This window comes from Pleuronectes platessa, chromosome 20 (assembly GCF_947347685.1).
Source record: "Pleuronectes platessa chromosome 20, fPlePla1.1, whole genome shotgun sequence".
Classification (NCBI taxonomy): Eukaryota; Metazoa; Chordata; class Actinopteri; order Pleuronectiformes; family Pleuronectidae; genus Pleuronectes; species Pleuronectes platessa.
In genome coordinates, this window is record NC_070645.1 from 17,245,114 (window position 1) to 17,259,911 (window position 14,798).

Below are 14,798 nucleotides of genomic sequence, written 5' to 3' on the forward strand. Positions count from 1 at the left end.
TTGACGTCATTCCGAGCCCCTGCATCAAGGTCCCGGCGATAAACACTCTCGACCAATCACAAATCGGTCTCAGCTGTCAATCCTGATGTTTCACCCTGTTTTATTTATGGCATCAAATACCAAGAGATGTTCTGGTAACATTTAATTAGCTATACTACAACCAGCCACCAAGGGGCAAAACAAGATGCTGTGGCTCCACTCTTGGGGATCTGACTTGTCATCCAATCTTTATATTTACAGTCTATGTTTTGAACCTTGACCTAGTGGCCATTGGTGGTACTGCAGCCATGAACACTTTCTGCCGTTAAGCTTTCAAAGACGCATTTTCTGCTTCTTCAACGTGTTTATTTTTTTGAAGCCAAGGTCTGGGGTACGTGACAAGCAAAGTGAACTGGCTGTGACCTCCACTTATCACAGCTGTCGCTGACAGACGACTGCAGGGAGTCACACCTCGTACAGGAGCAGAGGACACATTAGACAGCACTGTCGTAATTAGACATATCATCAGATGACATAATTACATGGAGGAACAAGTGCTCAAAACTAAATCTGCTGGTAAAGTCAAATCAAATTGAATAATCTGTCAGTTTTTCCAGCCTCTTGATTCTTCACGGCTGTTTTATCTGAAGCCGCCTCTTCTACGCTGTGTATCTTCTCTCCGTGTGGAGCGAGATTACTATGCGTGATTTCCTCTTAGCGATCTCGATAAGACCATGTGTGTGGTTGTTTGGTGTGTGGGGGGGGGGGAGCATCATGCAACAGAGGTCCCTGTGGGGTCTCGGGTGCATGCAGAACACACACGTGAACGTGGAGGCGTGGAGAAAGCAATCCATCACCAAATGAAGATGCCGCACAGAAACCTAATATGCACAGAATGAGGCGACAGGGAAATGTCACACGTCTTCTGGAAGCTGCTGAGGTTATCGGAGGCCTTTTCTGGCGCCGTGGGAAATGTGTCACAAAGACAAACAACTGAGACGCCGGAGATAAAGGTGCACCGAAGCATTGTGGATAAAAACAAAAGGTTAACTCCAAATTAAATGTATTTGCTTTCACTAAATAACAAAGTCGGACTCAGTTTCTCTTTAATTCGCCTTAAGCTGCTTTATCTGATCTGCTAAATGGCTACAAGAGAAGAAATAAGGATTTTAAGTTTGAGGTGTAACAGATACAAGCGTCTTTATTTGTTAACACTAAGACAAAACCTTAAAAACCGTTGTTCAGCATCTTGTTTCTTCTTTACCTTTGTTATGAGGTAGATCAATGACTCGCCCTTTAATTAAATCCATTCTGTATCGAGTCCTATCACCTCCAGTCGGTTGGTTTGTTGTTTTTCAGCTGGATTACTTACAAACCACTCAATGGAAACGTGTTAGTAACTTATTTAAAATGGAAAAACACAAAACAAGTTGTCAGCTTCTCCTTCCTGTTTAAAAGACGAGCAGTGGATCTGTCCAATCAGTGATGAGCCCTGTGGAAAGAAGGCCCCCCCACCTTGTTAGAAGTTAATGTTGTGTTTCATGATTTGATGGATTGTTTTCTCCTTTGCTGTTGTCTTTTGTTATCGTTTTTCATAATTCGACGTTGTGTTTGGTGATTTGATGCTGTTTTTAGTAATTTGTTGTCGTTTCCTGTGATTTTTTTTTGTCACGTCTTGGGATTTGTTGTCGTGTTTTTGTCACTGTGTCCTGTGATTCCTTTTCATATTGTGCTGTGATTTGTTTTTGTGTCTCGTGATGTGCACCTCGGGGACACCGTACTTTGTCTGGCATCATCTGCTCCATATCCATCACATAGTTTGTGTGATTTAAGGGAAGTTTGATGCATATCAGATTTTGTATTATTCCTTTATTCCCTCCCTCTTCTTCTTTATCCTCTCCCTCACCAATAAGCACTTTGTGTGTAGATGTTAACCGACACGTGAGGACTCCTGCTGTTGGTTGTGTGAACATCATCTTCCTGGTGCAGCCCGTCAGGAACATGGCTCTTTATGAAACCAGCACTCAGCCTTCCCACTCGTGTGCCTCCTGAAGCCACGGCTCCCTCTACAGTCTGCAAAGCGGAAATTTTCCATCCAGTTGCGGGGAGACCATCCAACAGACTGTGTGTGGAAGAGCCGGAGTGCGGAGGTACTCGGCGGGGCACACGTCCGGACACCACAGCCGGAGACGGAGCCTCACTCGTGGGATGCAGCGTCTCGGCTGCGCGGCGGCTGCACCGATACACCCGGATCCGCGCGGAGGAGAATCCGTCATCCGAGGGGCTGATCCCCGGGATCCTGCAGGACAATGGCGAGGGGAGACATGTCTCATTCTTTGCATACTTGAGGAGTGACGACAACTTTCCTCCACTTCCCTGTGCGGACGGCCGGGGGATAGACAAGCTGCAGCGTTCGGACACACAACACGGGATGTACAGCCGGACGATGCGCGCGGATGGATTGTGCCGTTTGGAGCAGCGCGCAGCTCGGTGCGTCTGCGGCGGGGACTCGGGGTGACGGTGTCCGCGGAGATGCGTCGTTCGCTGAGGTCCTCGTCCATGGATGTTGCGGCTCGGCGGCGCTGCGCACGGAGCCTGTGGGCGGCGGTGATTGGACCGGACGCGGACTGGGGCTGACGAGCTTGTTTGTGCGCGAGGAAATTTGTGTTTTGCTTTTTTCCGGAGGGGGGGATCAATACGAGTTGGTGGCGCACCACGAGGACGCAGGAGAGCGCGCACGGAACCAGGAGCTTCGTGTTGAGAACCTTGGATTTAAATACAACAGCAGAGATCTCCATCCCGTCACACTTCCACGCATCTGGTGTCACAAGTGGATGTTTGCTCTGGCACTAAAGTTTTTTTCTCCATGCACGAGACTTTGAAATTGCATTTTTGACCCTTTTTATGGACTATAACAAACATTCTCCATGTGGACTTATCCAGAAAGTTATGGGACATTATAAAGACATTTTAAAGGACGAAAACAATCAGCTGCTTTATTTTTCACACCCACTAAAATGTATACAAGGATGCCGGGCAACATGGCTGTAAACTGGGTCGTGTACTGTGTGTTTTTACTCCCCCTGTTCGCAGTGGGGACAGCCTTCTCGGGGGTCTTCAACGCCACCGACAGAGACATCTTCACCGATGACCTGCTGCAGGTCAAGCTCGCCCAAGGCAGAGCGAGCGAGCAGTGGAAACTCCCGCCGGCCGACTCCCACCCGAACCTGTACTTCAACCAGGTGGACGTGTTGCACTTGAGGCAGAGGTCCTCCACCACCCACAGTCACATATTCAAAGTCATCCGGGCGGCCGTGCTCACCATGCTGTCCAACGTCCCCTTTTACATCCCCCCCGTGAAACACGAGGAGTTTACAAGTAAGTGGAATGAGATTTACGGGAACAACCTGCCCCCCCTGGCTCTCTATTGCCTTCTGTGCCCCGAGGACTCTGCCGCCCTGCAGTTTCTTATCAAGTTCATGGACAGGATGGCCGAGTACCCCGACTGGAAGGTGACCAGTGCCCCCAACGACGAGGTCCCCACGGCACACTCCCTCACTGGGTTCGCCACTGCCTATGACTTTATTTACTCCCAGCTGGACGAGCGCAGGAGAGACTTTTACCTCAAGAAGATTCGCTCTGAGACCGAGGAGCTGTACGAGCTCTCCAAGTACAGAGGGTGGGGGAAGCAGTATCTCCAGAATCATCAAACCACGAACATATTAGCCATCATGACTGGTGCCATAGTGGTGGGATCCCACGACGACCCAGAGTCAATGATATGGAAACAAGTGGCAGTGAACTACATGGAGAAAACTATGTTTCTACTGAATCATGTAGTGGATGGCTCTCTGGATGAGGGAGTAGCGTACGGGAGCTACACGGCCAAGTCCATCACACAGTACGTCTTTCTAGCCCAGCGCCACTTCCACATTGACAACACGCAGAACAACTGGCTGCTGGGACACTTCTGGTTTTACTACGCCACGCTGCTGCCGGGCTTCCAGAGGACTGTTGGCATCGCAGACTCTAATTACAACTGGTTTTACGGGCCGGAGAGCCAGCTGGTTTTCCTCGACACATTTGTCATGAGGAACGGAACAGGGAACTGGCTGGCTCAGCAGATCAGAAAGCACCGACCCAAGGACGGCCCCATGGGGCAGTCGTCGGCGCAGCGCTGGGCCACGCTTCACACGGAGTACATCTGGTTCAACTCCCACCTCACGCTGCAGCCTCCCCAGGATTATGGCAAAGCGAGGATGCATATTTTCTCTAACTGGGGTGTGGTTACCTACGGAGCCGGACTCCCCATCGGACAGGGTAACACTTTTGTCTCCTTTAAGTCTAGCAGGCTGGGTGGCCGTGCGGTCTATGACATTGTGCACGACAAGCCGTACTCCTGGGTGGACGGCTGGAACAGCTTCAACCCGGGGCACGAGCACCCGGACCAGAACTCTTTCACATTTGCACCTAACGGACAAGTGTTTGTGTCCGAAGCACTTTATGGACCAAAGTACAGCTACCTGAACAATGTGTTGGTTTTCAGCCCGTCTCCCACCAGCCAGTGTAACAGTCCGTGGGAGGGTCAGCTGGGGGAGTGTGCTAAGTGGCTGCGCTGGACTGATGAAGGTGTGGGCGATGCCAGAGGGGAGGTGATTGTGGCCTCCTCGCACGGGGACACCTTGTTTGTGAGCGGGGAGGCTGTGTCTGCCTACTCCTCCGCCATGAGATTAAAGAGCGTGTTCAGAGCGCTGGTTCTGCTCGACCCACAGACGCTGCTGGTGCTCGACCACGTGGAGAAGTGGAGCGACTCGCCCGTGACCACCTTCAGCGCCTTTTTCCACAACCTGGACATTGACTTCAAATACGTCCCGTTCAGATTCATGGACAAGTACAACGGCGCGATGATGGACGTGTGGGACGCGCATTATAAAATGTTCTGGTTCGACGCCCAGGGTCACAGCCCCGACACCAGGATCCAGGAGGCAGAGCAGGCGGCCGAGTTTAAAAAGAGGTGGACTCAGTACGTCAACGTCACTTTCTCAATGTCGGGCACGGTCAGCAGAGTGGCTTATGTTTTGCACGGGCCGTATGTCAAAGTGTCCAACTGTAAATTTGTGGACAATGGAAAAAATGGAGTCAGAGTTTCTTTAACCATAAATAACACAGAGAAGGTGGTTTCAATAGCCACAAACTATAAAGACATAGGGGCCAGGTTGAGTTATTTAGGATTCGGAGGCCACGGGAAAATCGAGGACGGGGATCAGATCACTCGATTCGGCCTCGGGACTCAACTCGTCCCCAAACTGATCAGCAGCGATAATCAGCTGTTTGACTTCGGGTTCGCAGTCAACGTAGTAGCGGGGGTGGTGATCTGCGTGGCCATCGGGTTCCTGACCATGCAGAGGAGGTTTTACGTGTGCTTCAGCAGGCTGATGCGTTACGCCCTGCTCACTGTGCTCATCCTGTGGATAGCTGAGCTAGTGTTTGTGTCCAGCAGCTGCGATCAGCTGCTCTGTGGGGTGAAATGGAAAAGTGCAGGGGCCAAAAGTGAAGTGAACAAACAGATCAGACTTTCCGAGCAGCAGCGGTTCCCCCTCCCCACCGTGGTCATCACAACCCTTCCCGGGTCGGGGTCGGAGATACTGAAGCATCTTTTCTACAACAACTCAGACTTTGTTTACATACGAGTCCCCACGGAGCACGTTGACATTCCTGAGACTGAGTTTGAGTTTGACTCGCTGGTCGATGCCTGCGAGTGGTCAAGGTCAGACGCAGCGCACGGACGGTTTAAGATTATTCAGGGCTGGCTGCACTCGCTGGTCCACAACACCAAGCTGCACTTGCAGAACATTCAGCTGGTGGAGGGCGGCAGGGTCAAACAGCCCCAGAGAGCCGCCTCCCCCAGGGACAGAAAGAAGAGGTCCCGGCGGAGGGAGCCGGCGTCCGAGCTGAAGGGCAGACTGAGGGCCAGCCTGGACAGGGACGCAGAGTACATCAGGGAGATGAGACGACATGTCGCCGAGTTCCCCGACGCCCGGGTGGTCCTCAACATGCGGAGCGGAAGCTGGGCCCTCAAACTGCCTTTCCTCCAGGAGGTGGTGGGACACTCTCTGAGGTCAATCTACTTGGTGCGAGACCCTCGAGCCTGGATTTATCTGATGCTTTACAACAGCAAACCAAGTCTCTATTCCCTGAAAAACATCCCGCAGCACCTCTCCCTGATATTCAAGGATGCTGCCGTCAGGGAGGGGTGCCCGAGCGTGGCCCCGGAGTTTAAAACAATCCAGAGTGTGCTGTCCCGTTCGGAGGCCAACCCGGCCCTCGTGCTGGCTCACCTGTGGCTGGCTCACACCGCGGCGGTGCTGAGGGTCAACGAGGGCCTCCCCGAGGAGTCCTACCTCCAAGTGAGGTTTGAGGACGTGGTCAACTTCCCGCAGGAGACGGCGGAGACTATACACACATTCCTGGGGGTGCCCCTGTCGCCCGCAGCCCTCAACCAGCTCCTCTTCACCACCTCCACGAACTTGTACAACCTCATGTATGAAGGGGACATCTCTCCAACCAATATTAACATGTGGAGACAGAACATGCCTCGAAAGGACATACGGCTAATAGAGGACGTGTGTGGGGGGGTGATGAAGAGGCTGGGCTACACCCGGCTGGCGAGTTAACTTTGCTGCTGCTGGTCGGCTGACACCGAGCTGTCTTGTTTACTGGAGCTGCTGCAGGAGTTCTGTTGAGTTGTTGTTTTTTGCACTGACGCTTTGTTCTAAAGGGATTTCTGTGTCTGTTAAAGTTTTTTTTTCTTTCTGTTGTTTTGTGTTTGTTTTGGGGGAATGTAAGGTGCAGACACAGATGCTGGTGAGGGAGGAATATTTTACATTAAAATAGGTGAAAGGAAGCTTCTGTTATCACTCTTTTATTTGTTTCCTGCAGCTCTTCACACTTTAGACCTTTGCTCTGCAGAGGGAAGCCACTGAAACTCAGCATAAAGTTTAATGTCATTGCGGCGTCCTAGAACAGCTCAGTTTCTCCGTGTGTGTGTGTGTGTGTCTCGCTAATCTGTGCTGTCTGAAAGATGTTGTGCAAAATCCATATCTGTTATGACTGGACTAAGGGAGGGATCAAGGGATATTTACTGCTTTTTGGAACAGATACGTTATGAAGCTCATTAGGAAATAAGGCTTGTCTTTATCGACAGGCCCGGGTTTGTAGCTGTGGGAGACTAATTTGGCTTTCGTGAATTTTAATATCTGAACCTTTCAGTGCTTTTTTTCCCTTTGACAAACTGTAAATACATGCTGCAGTGTTTAGACTCAAAGCCAAGCAGAGAACAAGAAGACGGCAGCTGTGCTTTATTGTTATGATACAGGCATAGAAACGATAGCGGTTGTGTTTTCATCGTGCCAGTAGAGGGATTTTTATTATTTGTATTATTTGAAGCTGTAAGATGTCATGACAGTTTTGTTGGCTTAGCACTTTCACAGGGACTCTTTTGATTGTATGTGGGACTCAGTGCATTTTCCACCAGCTTCTCTTTTACTCTCATGTACTCGATTAGCTTGGAAAAAATCTTAAACCTCCGAAGATATAAACTAAAAAACCTCTGAAGATATAACCTGGAGAAGAAAGAAAGTTAGAAGTATTTACGGGCTCCAAAGACACATATCCCAAAGGATCAGGAATGAATATGATTATTATAACTCCCTTTGGCATTTATTGAATTAGATCAGAGGGAAGTACTTAATGGGGATCAAACTGGGGGAGGAAAAAAAAAAAACTGTCAGCCTTGACACATTTCTTGTCAATGCAATTTCCAAAGCACCCCCCTCAGCTCCTCAATATTAATCTGCAAAATGCCATAACCGAGGCTTACCCTGTGTTATATTGCTGTGCTATCTTCTCTATAAACGGCCCTGCAGGAGTCTCCATTTCCTGTTGTGGTCAATCAGATTTCTCGATGGTCTTTATCGGGGCCTTTGTCTTGAGAGCGAGCAAACTGGAGGAATATTAAGTAAAGAAAATAAATAAATAAACAAAGTCAGAGACCGTTTCTACTCTGTGACGCTCTAACGCTCTCTGGGCTTCAACGTCCACTCCCCAGTAACCTCGGATGCTGTCTCGCTTAAACATGTCTGCAATGTAAGTGGATCACATGTATCAAACAGACTGGATCATATAGACTCTCCCGTTGCAGCTGTATGCAAAATATTACATTCTGTGGCCATTTTGGAAACGAGCATCTTCTCTCATCTATAGACACAGTCCTGTTTGTTTGTTGTTTTCTCTTTTTTTCTTGACTGCCTGGAAAACCCGTTTGATGTCCGTGGTCTTTGAATGTGTAGACTTGGCAGACACGCTCTCACTTTGGTGTTGCAATCCTGTTACCAACTCTGTTTTGTATTTGCTCGTGGGGATATGGTTCCATGCTTCTGTGGCCTTGAATTACAATCATGTCTTTATAAGGGTTTTTTCTCTCTCAGTGTGTGTGTGGGGGGGCTCTGGAGCTGGAGCTGGAGGTGGAGAAGAAATAATAAATTCATAAATATATTGACAACCATTCTGTGTCGGGTGTGATTAAATGTGACACTTCAACTGTTATCTTTCACTACATGAGAGCGAACATAGGTTTTTAATTCGCACACATGCTCTCTCTGAATGTGGCTAAAGTACAAACGTCTTCTTAATGCCGACGCCTTCTGAGCCGCAACAATTATGCGGCGGGCAAAGTCTCAATTTGTATTAGACACGGATGACAGAGGTCTAATTGCTTATACGGGTGACAGGCATGACAAGGAGGAGCCAACAATTAAAAACATGTCAGGATATTCGTCTGTCATGCTCCGACTGAGACGGCAACTTAACAGGAGGACGCTTTCCAAGGAGCACATGCGGCGTCTCGTGTTTCAGAGCGGTCTCAATGAGTCAGTCGTTTCATTACTCATTTGTTCTTGATCCCTCCTGCGACGCTCCGGTGCTTGGCAGGGTCCTGTTCGTCTAATCCTTCCAAGCAGAGGCACATAATTCACAGAAAAAAAAAAAATTCATCCCCAGGCAGATGCTTGGGAAGGGAGGTTTCTACGAGTTCAGACTTGCACTCAGCGGCAGTGGAGTGGACTGAGTCACTGGGGAGCTGCTGGGAGTGATTGGGAACACTGGTGCATGAGTAGTCTCACTATCAAAACTTGGTTTAACCTTCTACTTATTGACGAGTGTGTTAAAGTAACAGAACACCAGTTGAATCCTAGCTAATATTAGTATTTGATTTTTATGGTACCACTTTGTTATGCAACAGCCTTATACAACAGTTAGTGGTTGTAACAAGTTATTTACTGTTTATTTATGGTTAATTTATTATTTACAGTTGATCAGCATCTGTTGATATCTTCCAGTGGTGGAAAGTAACTAAGTACATTAACTCTTTTCATGTTATTTTCATTTAAATAATGATAAAATCATTTAACAATGCTCAAAGTCATTTAACAGGAAATAACTGTGTATAAAATACACATCATAATCACACATTGGAATAAGATGGACGTCATTATCAAACATAAATCAGTTATTTTTTACTTTATACTTCTATTCCACTGTATGTCAGAGCTAAACATCTTACTTATTACTCTGCTAAATGTATATGTGGTAATTATTTGAAAGATTTGCTTATTACATCAAGACTTTTTTTGAGTACTTCTTTGATTTCTCAACAGTTTATTTACCTCTAAACGTCTCAGACAGTTGTGTCATGATGTGAGGACAAGTTTTCTCAAATTCCAAGATGTTCCCCCTAAAATAAACAAGTCTAATTTATATATACAAACTTTATTTATTTACTTTATTTGTTATGCCCCCTCTGTTATTCGCTCTATGACCCTTCAGATGTTTCCTGTGACCCTATAAAGGGCCATGAACCCTCAGTAGAGAACAAACAACAGTTATGATTAACTAATTATATTAAAACTAGCTCAACTTCAAACACTGAACTTGTCATATCTAATGCTATGACAGTGTTTTTACTTCTGATATTTCAAGAATATTTTGCAGATCTAATTTTAATGCAGGTCTTGTATTTATTCATATATCTGTTTTTATTCTACTAAAATAAGAAATTCTGAATACTTCTCCCACTAAGACACAACACGTCTGCACCACACACAACCCATTAAAGTATTGACATCTACAACTGGAGGCTTGATGGAGTATTGTGGAACATTCTCTATCAATAACTCGTTAACATTTACAATTTACAAATTACCGGCTGATTGCACCGTCCTAACGACAGCTCTGACTCATGGAGCTCCGTCGATGGCCTGTGTGTTTATCACCCTCTGTTAACGACCTGTTAATATTTATAACTGCAGACTTGATGGCTTATTTGTTAAAGTTTATGAATAGTTAATAAATGGATTTTGGAGCACAGAGAAACGGCAGCCGAGGAGATTCTTCACAACAGGCAGCACCCCCCCCAGAAATCTCTTCAGTAATGAGCTTATGACTTATAGAGAAAATAAATTATTTGTTGACCATTAAAAAATCATTTAGTTACAACTTTTTTCCATTTCCATTGAGCGTCTAATGAGGATTTTTATATATTTTATAGTCCCATTTTAAAACAGATCCATAAACACAAGACAACATAAGAAACACTATCAATGTCTCGTTTGCATTTATATGCAGACGACATACTAACTTATATTGATAGTGGAGACACTCAACTAACTTTATACATCTAATTAACTGAATTCATGTTTCTTAAACCATTCATTTATTAATTATACTGTTTTGACTTAATGGCTTTTTATTGAAGATGTTAAGGATTTATCAAACATCATAGTTACAGCTCATAAACCCATCTAAAGGCTTTCTGAAGAGAAATGAATACTTAATTCATATTTAATGACACCATATTGTTCGTCTAAATTAATTAATTGAGGGTTAACGGTATATTTACACTTAATTGCACTACTTCCCTTCATGTTGTTAGCATGTGAATGATCTCTGATGCCTTCTTAGAAATTGATGAAACAATAACAGTTTATTAATGAATCTGCAGCTGTGACATCTATCAGCCCTTTATGAAACATTTATTATGATATATAACAGTGAGAAACTCGTTTTTTTATGGTTATTACATAGAATATTTTTCACAACCTGGCAAGTCTGTGATTTATTAACCATGACTGAATCTATTGTAAATGATCTATTATCCCTTCACAAAGAGAACCTTATATAAAGGCAGAATCTTTTTTATACATAATGTCAGACGGAACACGTCTTTATCACCGGGGCCTTTGTACAGGACGGCACATAAAAAGCTAATCAGGCTGGTCCACACATTAAGTTTTAGTCTACCAATTAAATTTAATGACATTTTACAGACAGGCTAAAAATAAAAGCTACATGTCACAGTGTGTTTCCATAGAATTTATTCCCACCTGAAAATATAAAACTGCGAGCGGCTGCTGCTGCTGCTGCACAGAAAGACAAATGGGCTTTATGAAAAGCTTTTGATGTCTGATCACAGGGAGCAGACCTGCAGAACTAATTCAAACTGGAAGGTTGCCTCATAGATTATCTCGCACGTTTGATAGCCAATACATAATCATTGCATGAAATAAGGTTTCACAGGGAAAATGATGAAAAGCCGGGTTGTAATCTAATTCCACACTGCAGCTCGGGTAAGTGATCAAGTGGCTTTTCTCAGACTATCAAGTACACGGAGGTTATCCAGACAGAAAGGGGGGACTCAATTTCAGCTGAGTAGTCATATACCCTTCCCTGTTCCACCTTTATCTGAGTCCCAGGAGAGCCTCTCCCTCGCCGGCAGCCATCGCTCCTGCCACTGCTCATTAATTAACCTTTGCTGCAGCCGCCGGGGGCGAGCGCCGCCCGAGACTGTGGAGAGGAGTCACCGGTGATACCGCCCGGGTCTATTGTGCTGGAGAATTACTCCGGTAATGAAGAGCAACACTGTCTCTGTGAAGAGTTTCAAACTTAAAAACATGCATTTGATGTGCACGAGCGTGTCCTTCAGATGACAGAGCAGCTGGCGACGCTGCCGCTCTCTCCTATATTTAGTCATCTCCTCTGTGGTAAACAAAGCCTGCGAGGGCCTCGGATCCCGCGGCTCAGATTTACCTGCTGAGGACGCGGCTGTGCTTGAGCCACGGGGGGGGGTGCAGAACCAGGGGAAATCTCTATTAACAGGCGTTGACTTGCAAGGAAATATGGCGCGTTGTCAATGTGCAGCTGGTGGCGAGTCGTTGGGATGTTCCCGGTGCCAATAAAGCGGCGGCAACTGCTAATGAAGCCCAGTGTGCTCTTACAGCGCGGGGGGAATCAGTCCAGATGAGACATTTAGAATTTCACTTCAGGCGAATCTCCACAGAGAGGCCGGCTCACAGCTGTATATCAAAACACTGCACAGAGCTTCACACACACTCTCTCTGCTGCCAGCTTCTGTCGGCTCCTCTCGCCAGCCGAATGTGACAGGATGAGATAATTCCACGTTAACTGCTTTGCCGAACTATTAATAGAAATATCGTGTCCTCTGCGGGTCCGTCTGGGAAATGTTGTTTAAAAGTCCTTGGAGCATTTTTTGTTATAGTTTGTTTATCGTTGCAAAAATAAAACATGTGAGTTCTGTTTACCTCTGAGTGTCTTTTTACATTCCTCTGTCTGAAAGTCAAATGAACGTCTGTGGTGTCGTGTTGTTTCTCGATAAGATGTGATGAGTGAGGACTTGACTCGGGGAAGTTTCTGACTTTTTGACTTTGAAAGCGAGACCCGTCCCATTGAGCCGATATCCTGTCGGCTTAACCTGTCTCTCTTGTGACATTTTGGTAAATCCCCTCCCCCCCCTTGGAAATCGAACCACCGTACAGTCATATCCCTCCGTGCCACGCTCCTCTGTTTCTCCTGTTGCGGTTTTGCACCAGCAGAGTGATGTGTGAGCTGGAAGAAGAGATAAAAAGGGAGGGAGAGGAAAAACACCAAAAAAATCGACCAAATGATTTCGCACGGTGTGTGACTAATGTGTGTTTACCAATTGTGTTATGGAAAGGGTTAGCCACTGCGATTTAATGAGCTGTTCCCGCCTGTTGAAGCAGAGGGGGGCGACCGAGGCCTGGTGCTGTTCCGACGGATTGAATCCAGCTGGCCCGCCGACACACAGACGAGGGGGGAGAGGCCCGTTTCCTGGATGACACACTCTGTAGTCCTTCATTACTGGGACCAGGAAACCATAACCCGCCTGTCAGAGAGCTGCCACGGCCACCGCTCTCCCCTGAACCGCGGCTCAGCCGGGGGAATGTCTGTCCCGGGGATCGTTCTCATGTTTTATGTTATGCACAATAGAACTGATCGGAAAAAAGGAAGCTGAATATATGTCTGAGTTTTTGAAGGGACGTCCCATTTGGCCTAATTACATAAAGCATGAGTCATTGATCCCTAATTAGTGGAATTTGTGTCTGGAGGAGGAGTAATGGCGTAATGGAGTAACAGGCGAGCGACAGCCCGGTGTCAGATCTCCAGAAAATGAAATGAAAGGCAGGATTTCCTCCCCGGTCCTCACTTACATATTCTCATCTTATCGCTCCTGTCAGACCCGGAATGGAAAAGCTACTTCCTCCAACAAAGAATTGACAGGAGAGCCGCACCGTGAGCTGCAGAGATAAGCCAATCATTATACTCTGCACAGATTTGATATCATCCTTCCTCCTCGCAGCCGTCCCACCCAGTGCGACTCCGGAATCGAACCTGAAATGAGTTTCTTTCTCCGTTCCCCTGGGTGACCTTCCCCACAACAACAAAAAAATAAAAAAACGCAATTTCAAGAGGCCCTTACATTTCCTTGTTATCACACTATTGGCTCTGAACAGCTCCCGACAACACTGTTTTATTTTGAAAAGAGACATCTTGACACTGACAGGCGGCAGGAGATGAGGGACGCTCGTCACTCTTCTATTCTCCCCGGTGAGTGCGAGCTGCAGAGGAAGACAGATGGTCAGATTCTCTGCTCATATGGTTCTTGTTCCTCAGAGATCAGCAGCCTTGGCACCGCTCAGCAGAAAGAAGAATGTGAAAGGAAGAGAGGATAAGAAATTATAGTGTTTGTACAAAGCCGGGGACGACGCCACCACCTCCCTGGGGAGCTGCTTTACAAGGAATTCACAGAGAAATACATGCAAGGATAATAAGAGGTGAGAATAAGAGGTGTCATCTTTGATGGGGCAGTGATGATGAAGTGTCCTCGATGACCCAGACAGCACGTTCTCATACTCGTACTCATACTCATACTCCTACTCCTACTCAAAGTACTCATACTTTAGCTGAATCATTCTGCAAAGCTCACAGATACACAAAGTAGATAGATTAAACACATAAAGTCTGTGTTTTAGAGGCAGAAACAAGACGCTCAGTTCCCAGCATGGTCTCATAACACTGTGCACCATGTAAGCACATAATTAGTATTATGGTAGAAGTAGATTTTTAACTTGGGGGGGGGGGGGGCTCCCCTGCTCGGTCCTTCGGGACAGGGCCGTGGATCCAGTGTAGTAGAGCAGGTCTCGCCTTAAGGCCTTTAAGTGGTTTAGAATATTGTTCCAAAAGTAAATCCTAATTAATCATCTCACAGTGAACCTTGGGACTCTGGCTGGTTACTGATCCAGTCTTCATCACCACGTTCTGTCTTTTTCTGGATGAAGAACTTTCACTGAGACGCAGTCGTGGATCAAAACTGAAAAAGGTCTGTTGGTGTCATGCACTCAGGAAACTTTGGAGGACAAAAAGAACCTTATTGATAGATATAGAATGAT

At 46.5% G+C, this 14,798-nt stretch overlaps 1 protein-coding gene across 1 annotated transcript; it reads left to right on the forward strand.

Annotated features, from left to right (window-relative positions):
- The first annotated feature begins 2,591 nt into the window (after positions 1 to 2,591).
- LOC128425957 (dermatan-sulfate epimerase-like protein) lies at positions 2,592 to 8,542 on the forward strand. The gene has a single exon (XM_053412792.1). It carries the CDS (start codon positions 2,997 to 2,999, stop codon positions 6,651 to 6,653), a length of 3,657 nt encoding a protein of 1,218 aa, XP_053268767.1. The 5' UTR covers positions 2,592 to 2,996; the 3' UTR covers positions 6,654 to 8,542.
- Positions 8,543 to 14,798: the final 6,256 nt, after the last annotated feature.